This window comes from Psittacula echo (assembly GCF_963264785.1).
Source record: "Psittacula echo genome assembly, chromosome: 16".
Lineage (NCBI taxonomy): Eukaryota > Metazoa > Chordata > Aves > Psittaciformes > Psittacidae > Psittacula > Psittacula echo.
The window spans coordinates 4,595,489-4,620,799 of record NC_137752.1 but is presented as its reverse complement, the minus strand read 5'-3'; the positions used below and the strand labels follow the sequence as shown (position 1 = coordinate 4,620,799).

Below are 25,311 nucleotides of genomic sequence, written 5' to 3'. Positions count from 1 at the left end.
TCTTGAAGTAGCAGATGGGGAGGTTTGTAGAACAGATATTAGTAAGGATGAAACACGAAGTAAAGGTCATAACTGCTGGAAGGGGAAAGGTTGTTTTTTTTTTTAAGGAAAACATTGTGCAAACTCTTTAACGTTTAGAAAATGTTCTCATCCCCAAATAGCCCCCTTCCTGCTCTCAGCTAAACCTCAGTGCTCCCACTGAAGCCAACAGACACTGAGCAAAAGCACTCCCTGGCAGAATTTGACTTAAGGGTTTGCAACACAATGTGTGTCCCCCAAGGTTGTGATTCTCTGGGAAATGACAGCCCCACTACACCCTTTGCATCTACTCTATCAAGGCCCCACATGTCCTTGGGAGTCAAATGCATAGACAGTAAAATAGCTTCTTTTTTGCCAAGGTGCTATACACTATTCTGCCCACATTCTCCCCAAATCTCCCAAAACTGCTGCATCAAAGACGGAATTATTCCACTGATTTTGCCACCCTGATCTGTTCATACACTCCTCCATTTTCCCCCTGACATTACCTAGAGGAAGAGCAAAGAGATGTCTCTCTGCATTCAGCTGATCCACAGCTACCCCATGCTGTACCAAACCTCTCTGCCATGGTGTCCCTATTCATCCTCAAATCTCTTCCAGGCTCATTCTGCCTCAGAGACAAATGGTGGTTGTAGCTTAAGAAAGATCAGGAATAGTTAAGACCTCAGTCTAGCAGTGTCTGTAAACTGCACCCATCTTCATTTAGCCCGAAAAACACATTCTTCCTGCCAGCAGCTTTGTCTTAGGACTACAGACCACTGCTTCTGCAGGGCTTGCAAGCAAGCAAGCAAAGGCTGATGTAACTTCACAAGCTGTGACACCCACTACAGAAATACATCTGCTTCGTTGACCTTCAGTGCTGGCATGAAACCTTACACAGGTACAAATTTATCTTAAAGTCAGGAGCAGATTTAATAGAGCAGGAGAAGATCATTTTCAATATTTCCATCTCAATTATAGTCAAACATACCACTGATCCTCAGCCTTTGGGGCTGTACTTGGGCTGCCTACTCCCAGTGTTGAGACTGTTGGCAGAATCAGCAGAAATAGCACAACTAGGGAAGGTTTTGGTGATTTATCAATGCTGAAGTAATTCATACGGACACAGAGGCACTGAGGAGCTCAGGGTCCAGCAGGTGCCCCAAAGACCCAAGAGTTACACGGTACCACATACTAACAGCAACAGACTTGGGAGCTGGCTCCCTAGCAAAAAACGTTCTTGTTTCTCCAAAACCACTTTCAAACAGCAGAAACAGGAAGCCCTGTTATAGAGAAAGGCGATTTTAACAGCTGTGATACCTTATTACTTAAATTGTCCCCTTAACAGCATATTATCTTCTAACTCAATAAAGAGTGACCAGTATTCAGAGTCACATATTTTTAGGGCAAACAGTATTTTTCAATAGAAACCTGGAAGGTGAATATATTCATAAAGACAAATGGAAGTATTGTGCACGCAAATACTTTCATATCTGCCTGGCCCTTTAAAACCAAAATGATAGAGTTCATTTGCATTTAGATCTCTTTGGCTCCCTCTTTTCATCTAAAGACAAATCCTCACAAAGGCTGCTTAATTAGACCAAATTAGATTTCCACCTAGTGGCTTGTCATTCATTAGAAAACGCTGCTCTTTTTTTCTGTTTTGGTAATTATAGGCTGGTCTCGCAGTGCTCACTTCAGGCCCAAAGTATGACTTGCATTCATGATTTTGTGCAGATGAGAGGAAAATTATTCAGTTACATCAAGTCTGCCCATTTTACAAGTTGGATAAAGATCATCGATGGAGTCTTTTATGTAATGGGGTATACTCTTTCCTAAGTCTTTAATGATTAATTGTAATAGCATATCTCATGGCAATTTTCAAGACTAAAAGCTAAGTACAAACAGTTCACATGAAGCTACTGTATCAGATAGCAGGCACCTTTCCTTAGATATGGGTTTCTGTGTTCGGGACCTGTGTGCACGGCCCTCACTTCTTGATCTTATGGCCCTGCTGTGAGCAGAGAAGATGGGATGGGGCAGGTTGGTGTCTGGGATTGCATAGGTAGAATGGGCAGGAAGCACCATTTGCCTTATCTAACCCAGTGAGGAGGACACCTGTGTCCCACCGCTCTTGCAGTCCTCTGCTGTTGGCATTACACAAAGAGTAGCTTCCAGAGGGGAGAATCTGCCAGATTTAGACCCGACACTCAAAGGTCTGTATCTAAGTAAGGCTACAGCTCTCAGTGCAGGTCAGTCAGGAGAACAGGTTAGTGCAGGCTGCGTGTGCAGACATACTGTTAGCTGTGTCTCTAGCCTACCTGGAACATTTGTAATGAAATGAGTTAAGCTCATAGTAATATCCTTGATCTTTACTATTCCTGACTCTGAGGGCACCAGTTTGCCCAGCCATCACTCTTTCTCTGGAAGATTCTCACACCACTGTTGGACACTGTAATAATTTGGTCTCCCACTCTGAACACAGAGCGCTGGGAGCAGTCCACTCCTCTCCACAATCCAAACTCCATTCCCTTTGCTGTCCCGCATGGGCACACTGATTCCCTGCCTCAGTTTCCCTACTAGTACTGTAGGATTAATGCTCAGTGGTGTGTTTTGAAGCTTAATAAAGCAGGGACAGATTTTGTAGTCCTTCAGCAAGGAGAACTTCCTTTGGCTTTGACCTTTACTGTTTATGAAAACATGAAAGATAACTGCCAACTTATTATCTATAATCTTCTTGGGAGTGGAAGTTACAAGCGGTTAGCGGCAGGCAGCCCAGCAGCTGTCAGCCACTGCTAGGATCTCTTCTGCACTAACAAATCCACGTTTTCAGGTGTGGTTTTATCACATTCTTGTTTTCCCAACCATTTTCTGTGAAAGAGAAAGTTTCTCCCTCCACCTTTAAAAAAAAAAAAGAAAAATCTCATCAGATTTGCCTTTCTCAAAACACTGAACATTCCCTTTCTCATCTACCTAAACCTGATGTTGAGTTACTGTCCCCCAGAGGCTTTCAGTAGCTCAGTTCTGATGTATCCCCGCACTTTGTAGCTCACTGCCTTCTTAGAGTGTAATCAAACATCAAGCTAAGTAGCAAATAAATCTCCCGATCTCATAAGCTGCACAGCAAGATCATGTAAATGCAAATGAAGGGCTTGATTTCAAGCTGTCGCGGGGGGAAGGAGGGAAAAATGCTGGGCCTTGTCACCGCAATCACTTCACTCTGAAAGTGCAGTAAATCTGCAATAATAATAGTAATGGCAGCGTGACGGGAGGCTTTACTGTACAAGGGGGTGTAATGAAAAGGGGAACAGAAGGTAGGGAAGGAAGCAGAGCCTGGCAGGCTGGAAATGCACCGGCACAGGGTTTGCAGGCATTCGCAGGGCAAAGCCATTGAGGAGGAGACAGGGCAGGCCCAAGTGAGTGGATTTGCCCAGCATCCTCTCCCAGTAAAGGGCTGCCTTAAATACAGGGATTAAATACCCATGCCTCCATCTCTCACTGTACTTCTCTCTGCACAGACACATCTCCTACCCCTCTTGCAGTCTCAGTCCTCTCTAGAACATTGGTGCAATATTTGTTGATGGGCCATAAATACCAGGGTATGAAACATACAAGTCTTGCAACAATGCAACAAAACCTAGAATCCTTTAAGGTTTTGTATTTCTTACGCCTTTGCAATGCATCCACCCCTGAGAGAACCATGTGCAAGCCTTCCTCTTCTTTCACATCATTTTCCAGCACCATTAGACACTCAAATGCAAATCCAGGGCTCAAATCCAGGGCTGCACAAGTCAGAAGCTCCCTGGCAAAGGCCAGGGAGATCTCCATACACTCAGTGCCGCTCGCTTCTCAGCCAACCAGGGTATTCCCACTGTCCAAACATCCCCACCACTGCACTGCAGTCAGTCTGAGCGTGGCATCCTCCAAACCCAGTTCAGGTACATCTGGATCAACCATGAAAATTATTTTGTCCAGGGGGAAAGAATTCATTAGCTGAGTTCTTAAAGACAGTTTGAGAGAGCAAACAAAGCCTCAGCACACATCTCTCACAGCTCTGGGAGGAGGTGATGATCTCTGCAGGATGCTCAGGGAATGCTTCAGGAAGAAGTCTAGAGTTGTCTTTCCAAACGGGCAGGATAAACAGTATTTTAGATGCTGGATTTTCCACATTGAGGTCGTAAAGGGAGAAAACTTGCAGAAGGTACCCAGAGAAAATTAGGACCGCCTGGGATGCAGAGAGAGACGGTTTTAATTAGAGCCAAGAGGTGGGAAATAAGGCAGAGAAATGACATCTTAATGAGGTTTAATGAAGTTGTCTACTGATGGGCACAGCTGTCAGACAGATCTGTATTCCAGCCAAGCAGCTTTGTGACAGGCTAAACCTGAACACAGGGAACAGTGCTGGAACTGGGGAAGAAAAAAGGACCTTCTGCATCAACTTTGGCTCACTCTTCCCACTGCTCTGCAACACAGCTCTCCTACAATGCCCCAGGACAAACAAATGAAATCAGCCCATGAGGCTGCAACAGCATTTTGCTAATTTATGAATGAGAAAGGCTGTAATCTTGGATTACACTGAGCAAGAATCCTTCCTGCTTCCTCCTTCCCACCTTCTTTGCGTTTATGGGGAAAAGATGTTGGCAGGCAACCAGAGCCTTCCAAGTCTGTTGATTTTCTTCAGACACAGGTTCTCTCCATGTTCAACATATCGGACCAGATTCCTTTTTTTTATTATTACTTATCCAGCACCTTCAGCTTTCTTTATTCAGTGCAAAGAGACTGTAAATGCCATCCGATCATAAAAGGAAACAGTGTGCACTCCTTTGGCAATGGACTAAACACCCAACTGTGGAATCTTTAAATCCCCTTATTTCTTCTATTCTACGGAGCTCTACATTCAAAGGTCTGGAAGCAGTTTTACCACAGCTTACCAGCCTCTCTCCTTACCTGCAGTTTCCTCCCATCTGCCACACCTTTACCATCATAGCAGATTTGTGACCTCACTTAGCTGATCTAGTATCAGAACGTGATCCCTAAAAAGAGCCTTTTCACATGCATCTGAGGAACATAATACCATTTCCCTTGTATACTCGTGACAACCAATCTAAAAGCAAGCTGGCGTACAAATGCCTGTAAATACAGAAGAAATAGACCAGCAATGAAAGCTACTTTATCATCCCTGGCACCAGTTTCTATGCCTTGCACAAGCTCCCTAACTCACACACAGCATGCACATATGGTTTAGCACTGTTGTGTGGTATTTCAGTTGTGGTAGCACTAAAAGCCTGCTCACTCTTATCGTGCTCAGTGCTGAACACATCTGCAAGGGACTGTCTCTTCCTCTGCTAGAGGTTCACTGGAGGTAGCTAGGGGAATGCAGCCATGTTATGCACAGGTTGTACCAGATAGCCAAGCTGATTGCTTTCAAAAAGCTGTTTGCAACAAGGGATCTGTAGCTTTGCACAGGGCAAGGAGCCTGGGGCGGGGGTTGAGCCTATCAAAGGACCTTAGCAAGTCCAGAAAATTCATTTTTCTGGTGAACTTGTGCTCCTGAGAGTCACGGAAATACCACACTTGCTTTATGGTGTAACAAGTGCATGGATTGAACAGGCTAAGATGAGCCACCTCCCTCCCAGACCTGAGAAGCAAGACCCTGGGTTTACCTGAAAGCATCACTGAACAGGTTTGCAGGACCAATAATCCCAAACTGGCAAAGCTGACAGCCAGCTTGCCAGGATTTGCAAAGGGGCAGAGCTGTTGTCACAACACAGACAAGTCACTCAAGCAATCGGGCACGATCTCACCCCTGAGCACACTGGTGGGGAGCCAGTGACACAGCCACTGTGTGCTTTTATAGAGACAGGAGCTGAGAAACTCCAAGCTAAATGCACTAAAAAAACGGCTCCAGGCAAAAAAGTTTGAGGAATTACAAGTAAATTCTAGAGACCTCAACAGAGAGCCCTCTGGAAAGGTGCCTGGTTTGGGAAGGGGTTATTAACCTTTGCTTTCCAGGCAAAACTGGCTTAGCCTGTGCCAAGGGGGATGCAGAACAGCTCAAGCTGCTCGGCAGCATCATGCACACTTGGTGAATACCCTTTAACAGCACATTGGAAAGGGACCACAAGGCTGGCAGCATACAGCTCTGAGGCCCCGGCCAGGGTTTGCACATTGCTGGCTGGAGCAGAATATAAATGTGGGTTTGGATGATGTTCCTATACAAGCAGCTACTGTAAGCTGTGCTCCTTTCAGCCACTGTACAGCCTCAAACCGCCATAGTGGCAAGGTGGAGATGGTTCATTTTCAGTCTTATTCTTTCACTCAGTCCTTGCAGAAAGGGCTGCATTTGATTCAGCTTCTCCTGATCCAGAGAGTGTTCACTCTGGAGTGTAATAACAGCCACCTCAATGTTAATGTTCAATGATTCACCGCAAGAAGCACTAAAGTAGGACTTCAGCACTCCCAACAAGACCTGCAAACGTCTACAACACCCTTTCCATGGAAAATAACCTCTCCCAAAGCATCCACACCATGCCTCAGGGTTCCAGAGGACCCTGCTCCTGCTTCCCCTAGCAGGAGCTCACAGACCCAGGCTGCCAGGCTCTCGCCCCTTCCCTCCTCCACCACCTACCTCCCTTTCAAGCAGCAATAAGGTTTCAAGGCACACACATCCTGCAGTGACTTCACCATGGAGATGGGAGGGTAGAGACAAAGGGGTGAGGGGAGGTCAGCTAATCCCACAGACACCACCAGGCTGGGACACACACGGGCTGGGGAAGAGTTCATTTAAAAACTAAATAAAAATGAGGTCATTGAGCTCAAGTTCTCTTTTCTGTGCTATAAACCCCAGGCTCTGCTCCCCCTCCTTCATTCCCCTTATCCTCCCCCTGCAACACGCCTTGTGTCTTGATTATTCACAGGCAGGAGTGGCAATGTGATTGTGCTTGGGGAGATTTACATTAGTTTTCTAGGAAGATGCACAACTTAGAAATAACTCAAAAAGAAAGCTAAGACTTGGTACAGAGTCTCCCCAGTGGAAACTACAGTGGAGCATCCCAGCCAGGGAGAGATTAGACAAACAAGGAGACTTCAAGTCTGTATATATTGAGTCAGGATCCCTATTTTCAGCAAGGCTAGGTACAAACTTGTGTGAATTCAGCTCTAGTGAAGCCTCATGGCTGCCAGTTCTTTTGCACTGTGATGCTGGTGCAGTGGGATTCAAATCCTGGTGCTTGTGACCATGTTCGGTTACAAATTTATGTTTTCAGGGACTTAAGCTAATCACGAAAGGTCTTTACACTTCTCCTTTAACTTTGCTCTTCTGCAGGCAGAACTGGGGAAGCCCCAGAGAAACTGCTACACCCTGCCAGGCATTGATTTTGCATATGGGTTGTACATCGAGAGGACAGATGGAGGAGTCCCTGAAGGTATGACACCACCACTAAAATACAGACCTGCAACAAAATCCTAATGCTGGCAGGGAATCTCATCTCCTTCCCAGTGCTCTTTAATACTTTTCATCAAGCTGGAGGAGGAGAAATCCAACGTTCCCCACTTTAATTAACATCACCCAAATTGCTTGGTGACTAATAAAGTCTCTCTATCATATTGTAAGCTTTTAGAGGATCACACAGAGCCCAAGCAGAGATGGATATGGCACCTGCAGAGGGTGAATAATATGGCCACTTCCATGCTAAAGCTCCTACTTTGTGCTCTTGGGAATCATTTCACTGTGAAATCAGACTTGCTCAGCAAGCCAGTGTAAAGGGTGCAAAGACATCCGATTCAGATGGAAGATACCCCCATATGAAATGCAGTGGAATAAGATATGAAGTTCACTCCCATGGTGAAGCCATGGCAAAAGGCATGCACACCATGCAAGGCCCTTGGGAATGATGCACAAACATCAGCCTGCCTTCCCCAATAGGAGTTACCCAAGGTACCTGATCTTTTTCTCCTTGTCTCTCATGTTTCCTTCCGTCTCCAGCAATAGGCCATTGGAACACTGTAAAGCCCAGGACTCATTTAGTTCGGGAGATGCCCCGAGACTACATCGCCATGAACCGCGGTGCTCTGAAGGCCGGTTATACCACAGCCCGTGAATATAATTTGTACTACAAGACAAAGGACATTCGGTGCAAAGATGATGAAAACAGTCGCTTCAATAAGTGTCCTCCTGAACTACCTGCAGACATGACTTATGGCATCAAAACACAGTAAGGGGGAAGGCTTGGGGCCCTTCTCAGAATAAGACTATCCCTTCCTACCCTCACATGTACATCTCCAACACATCCCAGCTAACACAGTTCCCATAAAAGAGGTGTCCTGAACCTGGACATGCTGCAACTGAGTCACAGCATCACTTCCATGTCTGATTGCACCAGTGTGCCAGATAATCAACTACCTAAATCTAATCTAGATGACACAATATATCAACATTTCACCTGTGGCACTAAGGGCTTTGAGCCTTTTAAAAATATGTTCAGGGCAAATCCTTCAACTTAAAGGAATATGAAAAGTTGTAAGCCAGAATGATGGCTTCCCAGGGTCAGAAAACCAGAGCAACAGCATTTCTACTTGTTTGTACTGGTATTTCTACTGGTGCAGTTAAGGATGAATTGAAGTTCTTTATCCTTCCCTCTCCCATTTGGTAGTTTGCCCCCCTGCATTGGGCAGAAACTGGTAGTACAGCAGAATGGAGGCAAATAAACCCTTTCCTGCTCTCTTGGGCTTCCATCCAAGAGCTGGAAGGGAGAGCCAGTACATGCAGCTCTCCCAGCAACTCTCTAGAAGGGCATAACCCTTGCAATGCAGCAGGTTGGTTAAGGCTTCACACCAAGTTAGGTCTTCTGCATCTCAGTATCTTCCAAAAGATTTTTACAAAGCACTCTGCATACGAGCCCTACCTGAGGTTCAGGTACAGCACTTAGAAGTGACCCATTTCACATCCCCCTCGCATTCCAGCTTTCAGCTGCCTGCTGTGCTGCTTTCTCATAGGGAAACAGGGAGTCTACGGGGAGAACTTTGGCACCTTAGACTCACTTCTAGGTCCCTCCACAGAAGCGTGAGGGAGGCTGGACAGCACAGCAGCGTGGAAGAGCCAGTGTGAGTCCAGCACAAACAAATGCTCAACACCTCTGAAAGGGGTTCCAAAGCAGCCCTGCTCCTGCTAGAGCACAGTGTGTTTTCTTGCTCTGTGGAGGTCTGGATCAGACATTAGGTTTCATTTTAAGAGCTGGATAATAATCACTACAAAAAAATAACAGCAACAAATTCTAGAGAAGAGACATGATGAACGGCACTGTGTATTTTACATGATAGTAAATGGGCTTTGCATATGCAAATTGAATGGATTTTAAAATGGTATTTAATGACAATTTTCGTAGCAGACATTAACATTAATTGCATCAAAATGAAAATGTAGCATTAGCTTGCTGTTAGCTGCAAATGCCCCAGCTATAAAGCTTTATCTTTATCAGTATCAGCCCTCACCAATGTGACAGGGCTGCTCTGCAAATTGCAGGCAAAAGGGCTTTTATGTTGCAAAAGTATCCCCCAATGTAGACCAAAATCAACATCAATTTTGCTTTATTTCTTCATAAACGGAGGTTAAATGGCTGCCTGTAAGAAGTCTAGGCACGTTTCAAAAGTTTGAAGGAAAATCTGCAGACCCCACAATAGCAGAAGTAGGGGGAAAGGGCTTTTAATTTAAAGTTATTATAGTACAGCTTGCCTGCTTCTTAATGGCTACCTTTTATGCCAACTGATTGTATTTATCCCTTTACTTTAAAAGCACGTTACAGACAAAATCAAATTACTGGGATTACCAAAGAGTTGTTACAGCCATTTCAGTAAAGTGGGAATTTAACATACTTTTCCATGACTAGCAAGTTAAAGATACCAGCTTTGTTGAGCACTACCCAAGCCCAAGCCTGTTCCTAATCACAGCTGACCAGGTTCCCCAAGACCTGCTCTGTTAAAAATTATTTGGTTATCAGTGGATTTAAGTTGGTTCTGCTTTCAGACTCTGAGCTCTGTGCAACTGTATTCTTAGTGCTGCTAATTGGGAAGGTAATCACAACATGCTTGTCTGGGGCAGAAGAGAACAACGGCACACAGTCTTTTTCCCTGACTTCAAGCATTTCCTTGCATTTAGAAATGCCCACCTTGATAAACACACCAGGTGCAGTGATGTTTTTCGGCAAGAAAAAGGCCTGCATGTCATACCCCAATGTGTATAGACAGTACAGCTGAGAAGGCCAGAGAGCAAAGGTTTCTTCCCATTGCACTTGAAGTGGCTGCAGCTACTCCGTCTGATGATAGCAATGCTCTGGGACAATCCCCAGAACACAAACGCTCCTATCTGCACCCATAGCCCTGTTGCAGTTGCTCTTCACAGCTGGAATTGCAGTTACTGCCAGCGTGCAGCCTCAGGGCTGGGCTGCCTCCCCAGGAACAGCAGCACAGGGGGTTATAAAGGCCAAACAACTCGGCAGCTGTCACAGGAATGGGTTTGTGGTGTTACGGCTGTCAGCAGATAACGTGCAGAGGCTTCTCAAGCCCTGACAACATATCCTCAGCCCCTGGGCTGCACTGCTAAAGGCTTCTGTCTCCTAAAGACACCCAGGTCAGAAGTTCTCCCCAGGCTCAAGTACAAGAGCTGTCCTGGATCATCCCAAATAGAAATGAACACAAATGCTGTGGTTGCTATTAGTGCCTTATTAATCACACCCTGGCCCTGCTGCTCCTTCTAGCATGGCAGATTGCTTATGTCTCTGTTTTCCGTTCACAGCGGATGTGTGCTGCATGAAGCATTTCACAGGCAGTGTCAGACACTGGAGTGGGCTTTCTGAAGCTCCAAGGCTTCAGCTTCTTTCCTTTCCTGGGATATTTACCTTCAAAGGTCACCCATATCCCTCTATTAATTCCCCATGGACATCTTCCAGGGAAGAGAAGCAGCTCTGCTTTTTTGCTGATTCCCTCCCATTCTCTCCCTCCCTTCTCCCAGAGAAATGTTTGCTACGAATCATGAGGCCAGCTTTGTTGTGAGAGTCATAAAAAGGACATTTTTCATCTCTCCTTTTTCCTGCTCTCACTCCCTTCTCTCTCTCAGTATCAGACAGAGATTTATTCCCTCCCTGATGCCTGTGGCATTCAGAGCTGGGAGGGGTCAGGGGAGGCACTGATGGGACAATAATAGATAATACAGTGGTTCCCCAGGGTCTTGTCCAGCTCTGTAGCCGATCCATCAGCAGGCAGTGCTCGTGCCAAGGTCAGCAGTAACGAGGATGTGGTAGGGTCCCAGCCTCCCCCATGGGGCATCCTCCAGTCAGGCTCCCCCAATTCATGCCCCAGCTTCTGATCTCTACAAGAGCTGCCTTGTGTAAGCCACAATTTGCAAGAGAGCACATGTCCATTGAGCGTAACACTGGGGTAACAACCACGTTACTGTGCATGCACGCTCAGCTTCACTTGCCCCAGCCCTTATCCCCACTGCAAATAGGTTTTCTTTCATTGAAAGTGCTCGTCATTGGCAATACCCCTCCTCTAGGAGCTAAAACCATCCTCCATCCACATGCTTTGTGCATGGCACATTACATAGCCGTAAGATGTGTGCAAATTTGGGTTGCTGTCACCCTGGACCCAAATCCCAGGTACTTCCCTTTAAAAATGACCCCACCACATTTCTACTAGCAGTTGTATTCAACCCCCACACTCTTTGTGTTATTACCTTGGTTTATAAGAGGGAGGATGCAGGGCACTGAGTAGGCTGGGTGTTTTGATGATATTGGAGATATAAAGACACAGAGTCTGAAGACCTCCAGAATTTTCACCAATGTTAACACAGCTTGTTATTCAAGGTGCATTTTGAAACTCCAATAGGTGTCCAGACCCACATTTATCCCTTAAACACCTTTTCTGACTGAAGTTCAATGTGCACTGAAATTAGCAGACACTAAAAGGTCACTTTTGGAGCTAGAAGTAAGCACAGAGATACGCATGCTGTCTACAGCTGGATTTCAAATTACATTGATTTGCACAAGGTCACAACAAGGAGTTTGAAGCCAAAACACACCAGCACAAGGTTGGTACCCCAAACACAAGTTTTCTCCCCAGGAGCTAGCAGTGCAGTGTGTGTCCTCAGCACGAGCACACTTTCCAGCATTTCCAGGGCTGCTTTTGGAGAAAAGCTTTCATTTGTTTCTTAGTAGTGCGAGTTTCCTAATCCTGCATACTATGTCCCAGAACATATTCCTGGACTCAAGGACTGCACAGACATGCCATCCTCTGCCATTCTACACCTGAACCTCCTTCAAACCCTGCATGGCCATAACCCTGCCTCCAACACGCTGCCATCCACTTGGCAGTTGGCCTGTAGGTTGGGCTGACCTTGGGTGTGCTGGCAGGATTTCCCTGGCACTCTGTCATCCTGTGTCTCCTGCCGGGTCCCCCCCTACTGCCTGCCTTAGCTTCGACCATCCCTTTCCTGAAATTCACATCCCATTTTCCTTCTAACCATCCCCTCCTACCATTCCACCTCCTATCCTCCAAAGCTGGTTTTAATCCTTTGGCAGCTGCTTTTACCATGTTCCTGCAGCAAACTCACCTCTCCAAAGCATTTGGTCACTGCAATCTTTCTTCTTCAAACTGTTACAATTGGCCAAGAGCATCAGTTATCCAGTACCTCCTCTTTTCCTTGTATCATGTGCAATTGTCCTATCGCTCTGTTGACAATTGTTTCCCTGGCCTTTAGCAGCTCAGCTGTTACCTTGGCTATCCCTGCAGCTTCCTGGCATAACTGACTGCTCTGTCCTTATCTTTCACCTTCCCCAAGAAGGCAGGTTTCAATGCTCTTGCTTTTGCTTTGCAAGTGGCCTTTCCACCCAAAGCGTCCATGTGTCTGCACACTGCCAAAGTTTAGAAAGCTGCTCAAAAAGTACAGAGATATATCCAGCATCTCTTCGGCACACACAGTGCCCTGGTGTGCTTATTTTTGGGACACTTAAAGAACATCTCAGGTCATTAATACATGGCCCTGGAAAGAAAAGTTAATCTATCTATAGACCAGCTGCAAAGATATACCAAAGAAACAATACTGAAGAACAGAGAGTGTTCCTGGAAAGAACCCACCAGGAAGAACTGGACAGTCATGAAAGACGAATATTCAACCAAGCCCACATCTGATTCACAATCACTAGAAGCCAAACAAATAAAGACACAGTGAAACCACAAAAAGTCCAAGATTGGGGCAAACAAAAGTTCTAGAAAAAAGTAATACCTGAGCTCTGACAAAACAACTTGTAAAAATGTAACACAGTGACTGGAATCACTGTCAGGCTGAGGCACCAAAAAAGGCAACCAAGTTAAAAAATATAGGACTCCCATCAGTCCAGATAATTGCATATCCTACTCGGTTCCACAGCAAAGGCACTTTGTGTTTCTGCCACCATTCTCACATTGCTGAGATAAGAATTGCTATTTCAAGAATAATTTCCTTCTACGGGAGGTGTTCCAGGCTGGGTATGTGCTCGCATCGCTGTGTGTACATCAGCTACTGCAGAGCTCCCAGCCACATCTGCCTGGATCACGCTGCCTTGTGCCCGTGTGGCTGCATCTCCTTGGGCAGAACCCTTCCCAAAAAACACCCTGAGTGCACCATGGTACTGGGTCTCCTTCAGTGTGGTTACTGCAGTTTTAGCAGTTTCTGACTGCTTTTCGTCTCCCAGCTTTAAAGAAAACAAACAGCCAAGTCATGGTTTTACATAAGGTTCGGGTCCTGCACATCAGCCACAGAGCTGGGAAAAAAAAAGATCTAAAGGAAGAGACTTAGATCCCTTATTACCAATTGCATTACACTGAACAGGAAAGTAATTTACTCCCTCAACTGGCTGTTGTTCATGTGTTTATCTCCATTGATTACGACTGGCTGAAGAATTGCTTCCAAACTTTTACCATCTAAAACTACTTCATGCCACAAGTGGACATTTTTTCCCTTGGAAAACTTCTCCTTTTGCAGTCTGTGCAATGAAAACCTCAGTCAGGGCAAAATAACCACAGAGTCTCTTTTGTGAAAACAAAGCTTTCCAGCCCTCATTGTCATCTTTTCCTTTCAAACGAAGTAATGTTCCCACCCAGCCAGGGAGATCCAAGCATGGGATGGAGGTCAAGGGGAGGACCTTGCTCTTCGATTTGTTTTTCTCAGCTTTGTGGGCCTTTTTTTTTTCCCCCTTGTTTTTTTTTACTCATCAGAATGTTTTGCATTTGTTGATGGTTGCAGCCTGAGCACTGTTCACTCAGCCATGGATTGAGACCTCCAGGCAGAATAGCTCTGTCCTGTAATCACCTCCCACCTGACTTTCTGAGGGTAACAGCAGACAAATGTGTTGAAGACAAACTAAATCATCTTCAGTTAAGTCAGCCAAAGGCTACCTGCAACCCAAAAATCAATGCTAATACACAAATTCCAGCTTGTGAACCCAGTTATTTAATGGGCAAGAGCTGGCTTGGTATCCTCACTGCAAGATGTGTTCCGTGTGTGCATTTAGGACCATTACAAGTATACATCTCACTCTTGGCCTGGGAGGGAATAGTAAAGCAAATTGGTGCTCTTGTAACCATGTGTACTCCTAAGTACAGCTATGAGCATCTGATAAATCTTTTAAAGTGCATGTTTACAATGGATTTTATTCTTTTTACTGTTCTATACGTATGAGCCCTCTGAGCAAAATAACACATCCTCTGACACTTACAAGAAGCCACTGCCTCATTGGCTGCCCACAGTGAAACACTTTATATTGTTATTTCCTCATCCAAATTACAAGGATTGTAAAGAAGCTTCAGAAAAATCAGAGTAATCAGTGTTTTGATGGCACGGATCCTGCAGCTGCTGTGTGGATGGAGGACCCACTATTTCAAGTGAGAGTTTTGCCAGCCCAAAAACTGCAAAAAAAATTGGTCCCCAAGTGTTTTCTACCAATTTTTCTCTTGTTATTTTCTTCAGTGGTTAATGGAAAGTGAGGACAAGTGGATATCATTTAAAAATGATCTTTCAGGCCTCTCCATGGGTTTACTGCCAGGACTTATTTAGAGGACCATAAAGCTGTAACTTTACTGTATAGTCTACAGGCTTCTTAGGAAAACGAAGAGCTTTTACATTCACAGCCTGCTTGTTTTACCATCTCTTCCTCTCCTCACAAACACACCCGCACACTTATGTGCAGGGGCAGTCAGAGCCACTAATTGAATTCGCTGTTGTGAAAGCGTTAACAAATTGTAAGTGACCTTTTATACAAATTTCAAAGTCAAGAATTCACCACTAACTGCACATCCCTCTACTGCCATTCACTGTTACGCAAAACCCACAAACAATTAAAAGAAATAATGAAGAGCCCAGCGGCCTCTTTCCTAATGAGCTGCAGGAGGCAATGCTTGGGAGTGTGGCTAAGTGCTTCAATTACCTCGGCCCTCCTCACTGCCCTTGTTAAAAGAGACGGGTCCAACCGGCCAAAGGGGAACAATTAAGGCAAGGCAGAGCCAGGCAGTTTGCAGGAGGATACCAGGGCTGTGCGGGCTCTCACACAAGGGCCAGAGCTGTAATCATACCCCAGATTCCTGCTGGAGACAAATTAATGGTAGATGGATTGCTAACTCCAGCCCATTAGTAATGAGGGAGGAAGGGAGACAATATAGCACAAGGAAACTATAATCAGAATTTTCCTGTGCTATCAGCCCCCTTTCAGGGCAGAAGGACCTGAGCATTAATGCCATGCTGCTGCCTGCATTGGTGCCAAGCACCCAAGGCCCCAAGCAGAATCACAGACCCCAGCTTGTGCTTTATGTGCTAAAGATAAGCTGCACCAAGGAGCCACACACCCCAGAGATGCTGGAGACCAAACTAGTTCTGGATAAGAAACCAAATGGAATGGATTTGTCTGACCTGGCCTTGAGCAGGGAAAGATCTTTATGGACACTACTACCCCAGGACAAGCCCTTCCCATCATAAAGTACACAAGAAAGGAACACAAAGGTGGTGCCCCTATAGCTGTCTCCCCTCTGGACTGAAGACCCCACAGACAGATCCTTGCTGTGCAACAGAAGCACATCATCTTAGACGGAAGGGCGTCAGCAAGGGCTAAACCCCCTGAAACCTCACTGATCATTCAAGAAAGGGTTAAACTTTCAGGATAGGCAGTGGTGTTGCAACACAGTTTTAATATCACAACTGTAAAATATTCTATTATATGATTTATCTGTTGCATAAGCACCCACACAGGGCCAGATCCTGCTGCCACTGAAATCAGAGCAGTGGTTTTGGTGCTGCCCAAGCATCTGCACAGCCACCAGGAAGCCAGTGCCTGTGCACGTCCTCTGCTCCCTTGCTCTGCTCCCCACTGGAGCCTGTCCTGATCAGCAGCAGGAAGAGTGCTGCAGGAGCTGTGCAGCTCTCTGCCCTGGCTGGAAAGCTACCTGGAAAACCCAAGGGCTGAAGTTTGCACTAAAATATTTACAAACCCCTATGCTTTTGAATTATACGAGAAAAAAAGCTATCACAAGTCAAGTTTTACCATTTTACAGCACAGCTTAGCAATCAAATTGATTGCACCTTTTAAGCTGATATAAACCTCCTTCCTGAGCAAAGTCCTTTGTATCCACTTTTGCCAAGCACCTTTCTTTTTTAACTCCAGTTGATATATAAACCTCTGAAAATAAGTTTGAGGGGAGACTGACAACCTTGAAACCTCACGAGCAGCATGGCATTGACGGGTGCTGCTTCCGGAGCCGAGTATTATAGCTAGATTTTAATTTCATTTTAACAAAATAGCTGTCTCCAGTGGAAGAAGCATCAAGAGCTAAATGAGGACCCGTCTTGAGCTGAATCACGTTGAACAGACCTCAGCACTGTCATTGATTTTCTGGGAAGAAAAAAAACTGCCTCTGGCTACTAAACCAAATTAGTAGTCACTGATGACCAATTATTTTGCCCCACTGTGAACGGAGAGGCGTACTAAAATTCCAGTTTGTCAGACCCAAGGCTCTCTTCTCAAACACCTTTCAACAAGCATGTACCAAAAGTCCCTCAGATGGTTCTGACGCCTTCCTGTTTTCGGCAACTTCTTCTCCAAAGTTTTAATGAGCTGCTGCTCTGAGGAGGGCCTGCTAGAAAGTGAGCCCTTCCCAGCTCGATAGAACACTATTTGGCATGGCACAAATCACAGCTGTCAGAATTCATACACGCATACACAAAAAAAATGTCAGCCTAATGTTTGCAAATTATAATTACCATTTCTCTTGCATGTCCCTGGTGCCTTCATTTTAGATAAATCCCAGCTCTGAGGTATCAGCTGCAAAGCACTGAAGGCTCATATTGAATGGAATAGATTTAACTAGTTTGTAGCACATTTAAGGCCTACACTGTTTTATTTTAATATTGTTAATACTTTATTATACTTTTTAACACTGTTTTCACAGTAAAATAGCCTATTAGGAGGCTGCAGCTTCTTTTCTAGGAGATTTCTGGCAGACTTGCATACCACATTGTATAACCAAGTTAGCAGGTGCTTGTCATTTCAGTTGAAAATAGGTCTGTACCCCGACTCTTGAAAGTAAATTAGACAGAGAGTCTATTAAAGAGACAGGAACTGTTTCAGGGATAATAGTTTTGAAAATGTGCACAGATAAATCTTAAAATATTTAGGAAATGTCAGCATTAGAAGTGGCTCCAACTATTTGACTACAAAAGGAAGCATCTGATTATTTTTTTCCACAATTATAAATAATTTGTTACATCCTATCAGAACTTCTTTCCCTTTCCTGTCTGTGGCAGGGTGGTTGTGCCAAAACAAGGAGATCTGAGTTACTCTGAACGAGATGGATTTTAACCCAACAATAATTGTTTTCAGCGGATGCTTCCCCTGCTCTCCCCACAGCATCCACAGATGACAGCAAAATCCTCCCAGTTCAGAGGAGTGACATCTGGGCAGGGTGACAAAAGGAAACAGAACACACAAGCCATTTACTCCTGTCCTTAAGTAACACTAAGGCAAGAGGACGTTTTCCCAAAGGCCACCTACAAATGAGAAATCCTGTCACACTTCCAAGCGGCACTGATATCGAGGCCAAAATTCCCCATCCACTCCAATGAGATCAGTGTTTGACCTACAAAGAAAAAGCCACCTCGCTGAAATTTCTCCAGTAACTTCAGTCAAAGTGTGTTACCTGATATCCCCTGTTCTTCCCCACTTCATCAGCATTTCTCTCACAAGAGGCAGGAAAAGACAGATGAAGCTTCATGTCCTACAGCCCCACCAGAGCTTACGTGCATAACTAAGCACACGAGTCATTCCCACTGATTTCAAAGAGGCAGTTCATGCGTGTATCATTGCAGGCATGATTCTATACTTTGCTGGATCAGGACTTAAATGCGATTAATCACACGGCAGGGAAGGATCTCTGAAGAGCATCAACCCAAATGTGTCCTTTCAAGCATTTACTTACAAGCCAGCTGTGGACTAATCAGTCACCAACTGGCTGGTCCAGTGGAGATGGTAAAAGTCACCTCCATAGAGACGTGAAAACACATTCAGCTACCACAAAAATCAATAATCAAACACTACACACAAAGGCTCAATGTTTTCCTATGTCCCTCCCTGCTATTTCTGCACACCAGGCAAGCTCCTGCCTTGGAAAGCAAAAGGACAGGCCAAGGAAACAAGCCCATGTGCAAAGCTTACCATATGCTTGTGCCAGAAATCCCAAGATTTACTCCATGCAATAATACTGCAGACCTATCCAGAAAATAAGACACCTGACCACAGGTTTGCCATATCTTTCATCCTTTGCAAATATTTCGCCCTGCTCTGATCAGTATGAAATGCCAAACTGGAAGGAAAGGAGGGGAAGAAAGGACAACAAAGGGTAAATGTCGGGTGTCACCTTTGGCACTGGGTGTCTCCAGATAACAATCTGAAGCAGCACAGCTGATTTGTAAGCAAAGCTTTGAAAAGCCCTGCAGCATGTGATCTATGAAATAGGAGGTCTGCAGAAGGATGTCTCCTCTGATATGAATGCCCCCTCGGGATGTATATTGCTGGATTGCACATCTAGTATCATTAGAAAACACGACCATAGATTAGGCTGTTTTGAAGCATGTGGTGTGCAATAATTAAGTAATAAAAGTCACCACAGGGGTAAAGGAACAAGAAACGGAAGACTTACTATTTGCATATGCGCTGCTGGTGCCCTCTGCGATAGTCAAAGATTCTCCAGACTGCTAAAAGCTGGCTGCTACTGATTTTTGACCTACTCCTGCCAAAAGCCACAAAGCACCAGCTCACCCTGTGGCACATGGGCTGTCTACAGAAAATGACCTTCTGGTGGAGATGGTGGCCCAGAAGCAGCCCAGCAGCTAGTTCTGTCCCCCAATGTCTTCCAGTTGGTCTGAACAGGCAGGGAAAGCACTGCCTTTCTGTTACAGGAGCTGCAGCTGAAAGAGCTACAGGTGGGAGCAGAACTGAGGCTCCACAGTCCCTGGTTGCTGCTGAGATGGAAGAATCCATCCCCAGCAAGGTGTGCAAGGACAAGGACCAATAAAACTTGAGGCTGAGATCCTCCATCACCTTCAAGTGTTCGCTTCTGCAGGAAAGAATAGCAGCAGGACCACAGCAATAACTGATAAGCTGTCCTCAAGGCAAGAACCCTGCTGCTGCCACTGCCAGTTCTGCCCTCCATGCTGATGAAGTATCCCCACTTGCAAGGAGCAGGACTCAACCATTTCAGGCTGCAGCTCTGCCACAAGCTGGTCAGGTTAACACCAGCTCAGAGCAGCTGAGCGGGACACCGGCCAGCAAGCAACTGCTTTTTATTTTTACTGAACCATGGTCATCTGTAGCACCTCTCTGCTGCTTGGAGCACCAGGATGCTCCTTGGTATGCTGCTTCAAGGGGCAAATATATCTGTGCAGCTGAGGTACTAGACCAGGGCTTAGCATTCCAGCTCCCCTTTCTGCTGCAGACGCCTGGCTACTTTGAGTCTATGCTTATCTCTATTCAGGCTGGACTAAGGACAGCACTTACTGCTCTCAATCAGTCATTCCATGTGTTTGTGGGTTTTGCTATGCCACAGTAGTGATATTTCAATAGCAAAAACAGTGTTATTTTAGCAAAACCTACTTTGCACCCAGTGGTTCTTCCACAGCTGTGTCAGCCTGGAGGGGACCCAGCCAGAGCTGCTCCTATAAGCCCCAGGGTGGCAATGCAAAAGCCCAGTTCCCTGCTTCCAAACATTGCTCCATTCAGTGCTTCCATTACCCATCATCAGGTACCAGCTGGGAAATGTTCTCCTGGAGCTATAGCAGGGCCCAAAGTTGAGCAACAGTTGTGGTGCTTTGTGCTTCTGGCACACTGGGGGCTTGAGCAGAGGTGGTAATATGGACCCTGTGGAGGGTTTTGCAAAGACAGAAATTGTGCTGATTCTGGGCAATGCTCTAGCACAATTATGCTACAGGTTATCACAAGGGTGTGCAGGTTGTGCAAAATGAACTGGAAATGAGTCTGGGTTCAAGGCTTTCTTGAGGAAGAAAAGGCCTTTTCTAGTGTTAGAGTGGCTGATTCTCACCAGTCACACTTTCCAAGAGCAGAGATATGAATCAGCATGGGGAGGTAAAGAGATATTAACACTAGGGATTATACTGTTCTCTTTCCAATGTTTTGCAGGTCTTGCACTCCCTTTTTTGACCTCCTCCACCACAGATACCAGCAGCTGTGGATGGAGCAGCAGAGAGCCCTGACAATAGCCCAGCGTGGGGAAAAGAAAAAGGTGATAATATTCCAGCAGTGCTTTCCCTTGCTGTGCATAGCACTGCTGCCAGGCATAACCTCACGGTGGATAGGCTTCCCCCAGCCATGGGAAGGGCTTTCAGCTGAGAAAGCATCCTCCCTGACTACTAAAAGGCTGGTGAAACCTAACAAAGATGAGCTGCTTCCCAGATAAGATGAGCCTGGCTTCAGCCAGAGCATCCCCTGTAAGGGCAAACACCAGTTATGCAAGTCACAATGTGTGTGCTACAGAGACAAAAGAGAAGGTGGTGTTTCTGGGACGTGGGGTTAAGTATTTTTGTATCTGAAGCCATACATGGGAGCTGAGCAAGTTCTCCAGGGCAACAGTGCTTTGGCCAAGGCCTTTCAGAAGCTTAGACACTTGTCCCACAGAGATATTATTTTATCTATCATCAAGCATCTGTCTGCATCAATATGCCTCTGGGTACACGCTGCCCAGCTAAATTCCCACTATCAACTAAAACAGAGGCTCTGGTTCTTTTTCCATTGCTACAATACTAAAACACCCTGCTGTAACAAAGAATTAAGTTTCAAACTATCTTCAGTGTTTACGTCATACTCATGGCAGAAGCTTTGCAGGCTGCCCTGTGGACAGCTTCAGCTCTGTGACAGTGGACAAAGCAATGGAATAACTAACAAATGGACTAGCATCAGCCCTGATCCTGGCACGGTGTGGTTGATGCCAGCACCCAGAGCAGTTGTTAGAGTGCAATGCTGTGCTGTTAAACAAGCCAATATTGTAAGAACATTTAAAAGCAGCCAATGACTGTTTTATTAGTTAATGGCTCAAAGAAGAGTTGAGCTAATATGGTAATGACCAATTTCAATGGGCTTACTGCCATCACAAACTATGCTTTATAGTTGAAGTGCAGGAATACAGTGTTCTTAATTAGCAGCTACTTAATGAATACACAAGCCTAGGGCACTCAAAAGTGCATCCCTACCTTTTCTATTAATGATAGATGTTTTTACTCACTAGGTTCCCTCCATCAAGTTCCCAAAGCCTACAGCCATCAATTACTCAGTTAAAAACCCACATCCTAGACCAAAGAGCCTAAGGTTTCACACAGTGGCTAAAACATTCACCAGGTACCTGCACTGGCTCATGCTGCAAATATCAAGCACTGCAAGCTGCAATTAATCAGAAAGCAACATACAGGACAGCCAGGAAACCCTTCTGTAGTGGGGGTGGTGGAAGTGACTTTCTCAGCTAGTGATGAGCCATTGCTCTAGCTCAGAGCACAGGCAGCAGTCATCTCACTGGGAAGCCATATAAAGAAGACACAGAGCTGGAAGCTGCTCATGTTTGTCGCATCAGCACGTTTTCGACATCAGTATTGGCTGCGTAGACATGAAAAACCACCCAAATCAGGCACTTGTGATCATCCATCCAAAGAGACTTTTAGTCTTGTTCATCTCTGTATCATTACACTGCCTATATATGCCTATATACTTTATACATCATGACACTATCCTGATGTATATAGATCTGCAGCCATTTCAGCTCATTCTTGTTTACCTTTGGTTACAGAAAGAGAAAGTGCGTGAAACCCGCACCACAGTCCTGCGAAAAAACCCACTACCTCCAAAGGAGGAGTCCTTCTGGCACCTGCCCAGCTTGGAGAAGGTACGGAGCACTTACCTGAACTCAGAGACACCTTCTAACCTTGTCCACATGCCCTGATAACACACAGGGTCTGGATGGGAGATACCTTAGTACACAATGAAGGTAGACGTGAGGTTCTTCCTCAGAACTCCCTGAGGTTCAGAACCTAAATGGTCCTGCACTGGATACCTTCAAACATCAGCCTGTTTGGGACTTCAGGGTGAGGTACGTTTTGCAGCCATAAGACCTGGAAGAAAGGCAGCAGATATCCAGATAAGGGTTTCTTGACTTATTTTCTAACTTGTGTGCACTTTCATGCCTTTTCAGGAAATGAAAAGCATCTTTTTATATCCTACAGTTAGTACTGGGTTGGACTCTGTTTTCTGCTGGTATTCCCACAACTACCCTACACAAGCAGAACAGCCAAACATACATTTTGGTAGCCTGCCATTTTACCAGCTCCATGATAACCAATTTAAACCACATCAGAAAGAAGGATTTCTCACCCCAAGAAATAGCTTTCCAGAATGCCTGCACTTTTGAAACCTCTCTAAACTACCTGATTGACAATATTCACCCTGAGACTGAGCAGAGGGTCTAGCCAGGTTACAGATGTGCATGACACTTCCTTTAATTGATCCAAATAAGAGCTAAGGTGAAGATTTCTTGTTCTGGCAATGAGATCTAAACAGCTCCCTGAATTCATCTGTGCATCCTGCTATGCTCTGGGGTAGCTGTTTGTTTTCTCTTAGCCATGTTTGTGGTGTAAATTACAGGGAAACTTCAAGTGAAGAGCTAGGGGGTATTTCAGGAAGGAAGGGAAAAGGGTTGGGCAAGCAGAATGGAAAGGAGACTCCAGGAAGTCTGAAAACACTGAAACCCTGCAGGGAGTTTGCGTGGCCAAAATCATACCTGGCATTGATAGATACCACTGCAAAGAGCTTTTCAGCCCTCTGCCTCAGCACTTGTTCTGATGGGGTTATTTTTTTTGCCATGCTGTTGACTTTTAACTGCAGTTTAAGACAACAAAGAAGGCTTGTGACTTCCTGAAGCTAATTTACTTGTACAAGTTGGAGAGTTTCAACCAAGAAATGTGTTTTGCACCACCTTGATGTATTCCTCTTACGCCCTGTCTAAGACTGTCCGATTAGCATATGTCAGTAATCATTTATTCCCCACTGCCTGTCAGCACAGAGCTGCTGCTGCAGCTAGTGTCAGGGAAAGAACATGACCGATCGCTGTTAAACAGATTGTGTAAGTCACACGAGATACTGGGGCAAGCCTCCTCTTTAGAGCTCCTCTCACCCCAGACCTTTCCATCACTATTCATTTTTCAGCCTGTGTTTTTCTTCATGCTTTCCCTTTTGTTTCATCCATGACTGTGGTTGGGTTTCTCCCTCAGACACAACTCTCAAACCCCTGAGTCTTCTCCTCTCTTCTTTTCTCCTTCCTCTCCTCTTCCCTTCCTTCCCAGGAGCAGCATCTGGGGAGGAGGGACAGCTCACTTTGCACAGCCCCTGCAGATTTTCTGTGCTCCTCCTCTCTCATTATGTTAACCTAGAAGGTTTGCCTTTCCCCAGCTGCAGATCTAACAGGCACAGCCCATGTTAGATCTTGGATCAGGAAATTCATTACTCACTTAAGTTTCAGTGCATGGTTTCCTCCATAGGAAAGTAAGTTCTCTTGAACATCCATAAATGTTTACCCAATTAGAAGCAATAACAACCCTCAAAAAGTTAATGGTTCCAAAGTCACTCGGTAGCCACCAAACTGTGCTTTAACTACCTCTGTAAAGTTGGTGGTAGAATGGTCTTGAAAGACAAACTGGACCAACCTATCAACCAAACTCAGGGTCTTCAGGTGTCACTATCAATTCTGCCTTTATGAGGGTGACAATAGAGAGCAGTGCTCCAAAGAAGTGAAGGACCTTGTTCTTACAGTGTTTCTGTCCTCATGAAACCTTTTTCTCAAGCTTTTCTATGGTCATGGATAACTACTTTATGGCTTTATTTCTTTCAAAAGCCAGTGCCCTGTGAAGGCCAGCAGTTAGCACTAACCACTGTAGGCAGTTTACCAAAATACTGTCTTTAATCCATATAACACCCTCATCCTACTGCTCAAAGAGGTAGGAAGAGCAGCCACAAAAATATCACTTCACAGAAAGCTTGTTAGCAGACTCCTACCTATTATTTCCAGCCTTCAATGGCACTGACCTGCTCTGGCTATTACAGAAAGTGCTCACTACCTAAGAACAACTTCAAACTCTGGGCAAGAGTTTGCCCAGAATCACATTCAGAGATTCCACATCCCTGATCAGAGCCCTACTTTAGACTATTTTTCCATGTGACCTGAGGCTGGTGCAAGGATGTGATATGTCCTTAAGCTACTTGCCCTTCTTGTCACTCAGTTACCCCTGTCATCTGGCATGATGCCTTTCAGCCCGGCCTGCTCTGGGCCTGGGAAAAGCATTGCAGAGCACCCAGCTGTTGAGGTCATTGTAGCAGGGGGTAGCAGGAAAATGAGATTTTGTTCCTTTAGACCCATAAAAATCATCAATGAGGATTTTTCTATTCCCATCCTGACCCCTTACAGAGAACTGCAGAAACTTAGCATGGATGTTAATACTGCCTGTTAATCTGGGTTTTCTCCCTGCAAGACTATCTCCTGGCCCCATGCTAGAGCATGCAGAGGAAGCGGAAGACAAGAAAACAAAGGAGCTTTGCCATCCCACTAATTGCCTCTGCTTGCTCCCTGCATTGCCAGGCCTGCATGACATTACATAGTCATTCAGTCAGTAAAGTATAGACAAATTGACTATATTCTCATTTGGATTTAGGTTTCAGCCCCACTGCTTTA

At 45.3% G+C, this 25,311-nt stretch overlaps 1 protein-coding gene across 1 annotated transcript in view; it reads left to right on the top strand.

The window, feature by feature from the left end:
* The window catches only part of CFAP77 (cilia and flagella associated protein 77), a gene marked incomplete at its 3' end in the record, with an annotated part of 60,220 nt that overhangs the window by 28,347 nt on the left and 6,562 nt on the right, over positions 1–25,311 (top strand). The window contains exons 2-5 of the mRNA XM_080630712.1: positions 7,343–7,442; positions 8,003–8,231; positions 20,727–20,829; positions 22,381–22,476. Coding sequence (XP_080486838.1) covers positions 7,343–7,442; positions 8,003–8,231; positions 20,727–20,829; positions 22,381–22,476 — 528 coding nt within the window. The remainder of the gene's footprint in view (positions 1–7,342; positions 7,443–8,002; positions 8,232–20,726; positions 20,830–22,380; positions 22,477–25,311) is intronic.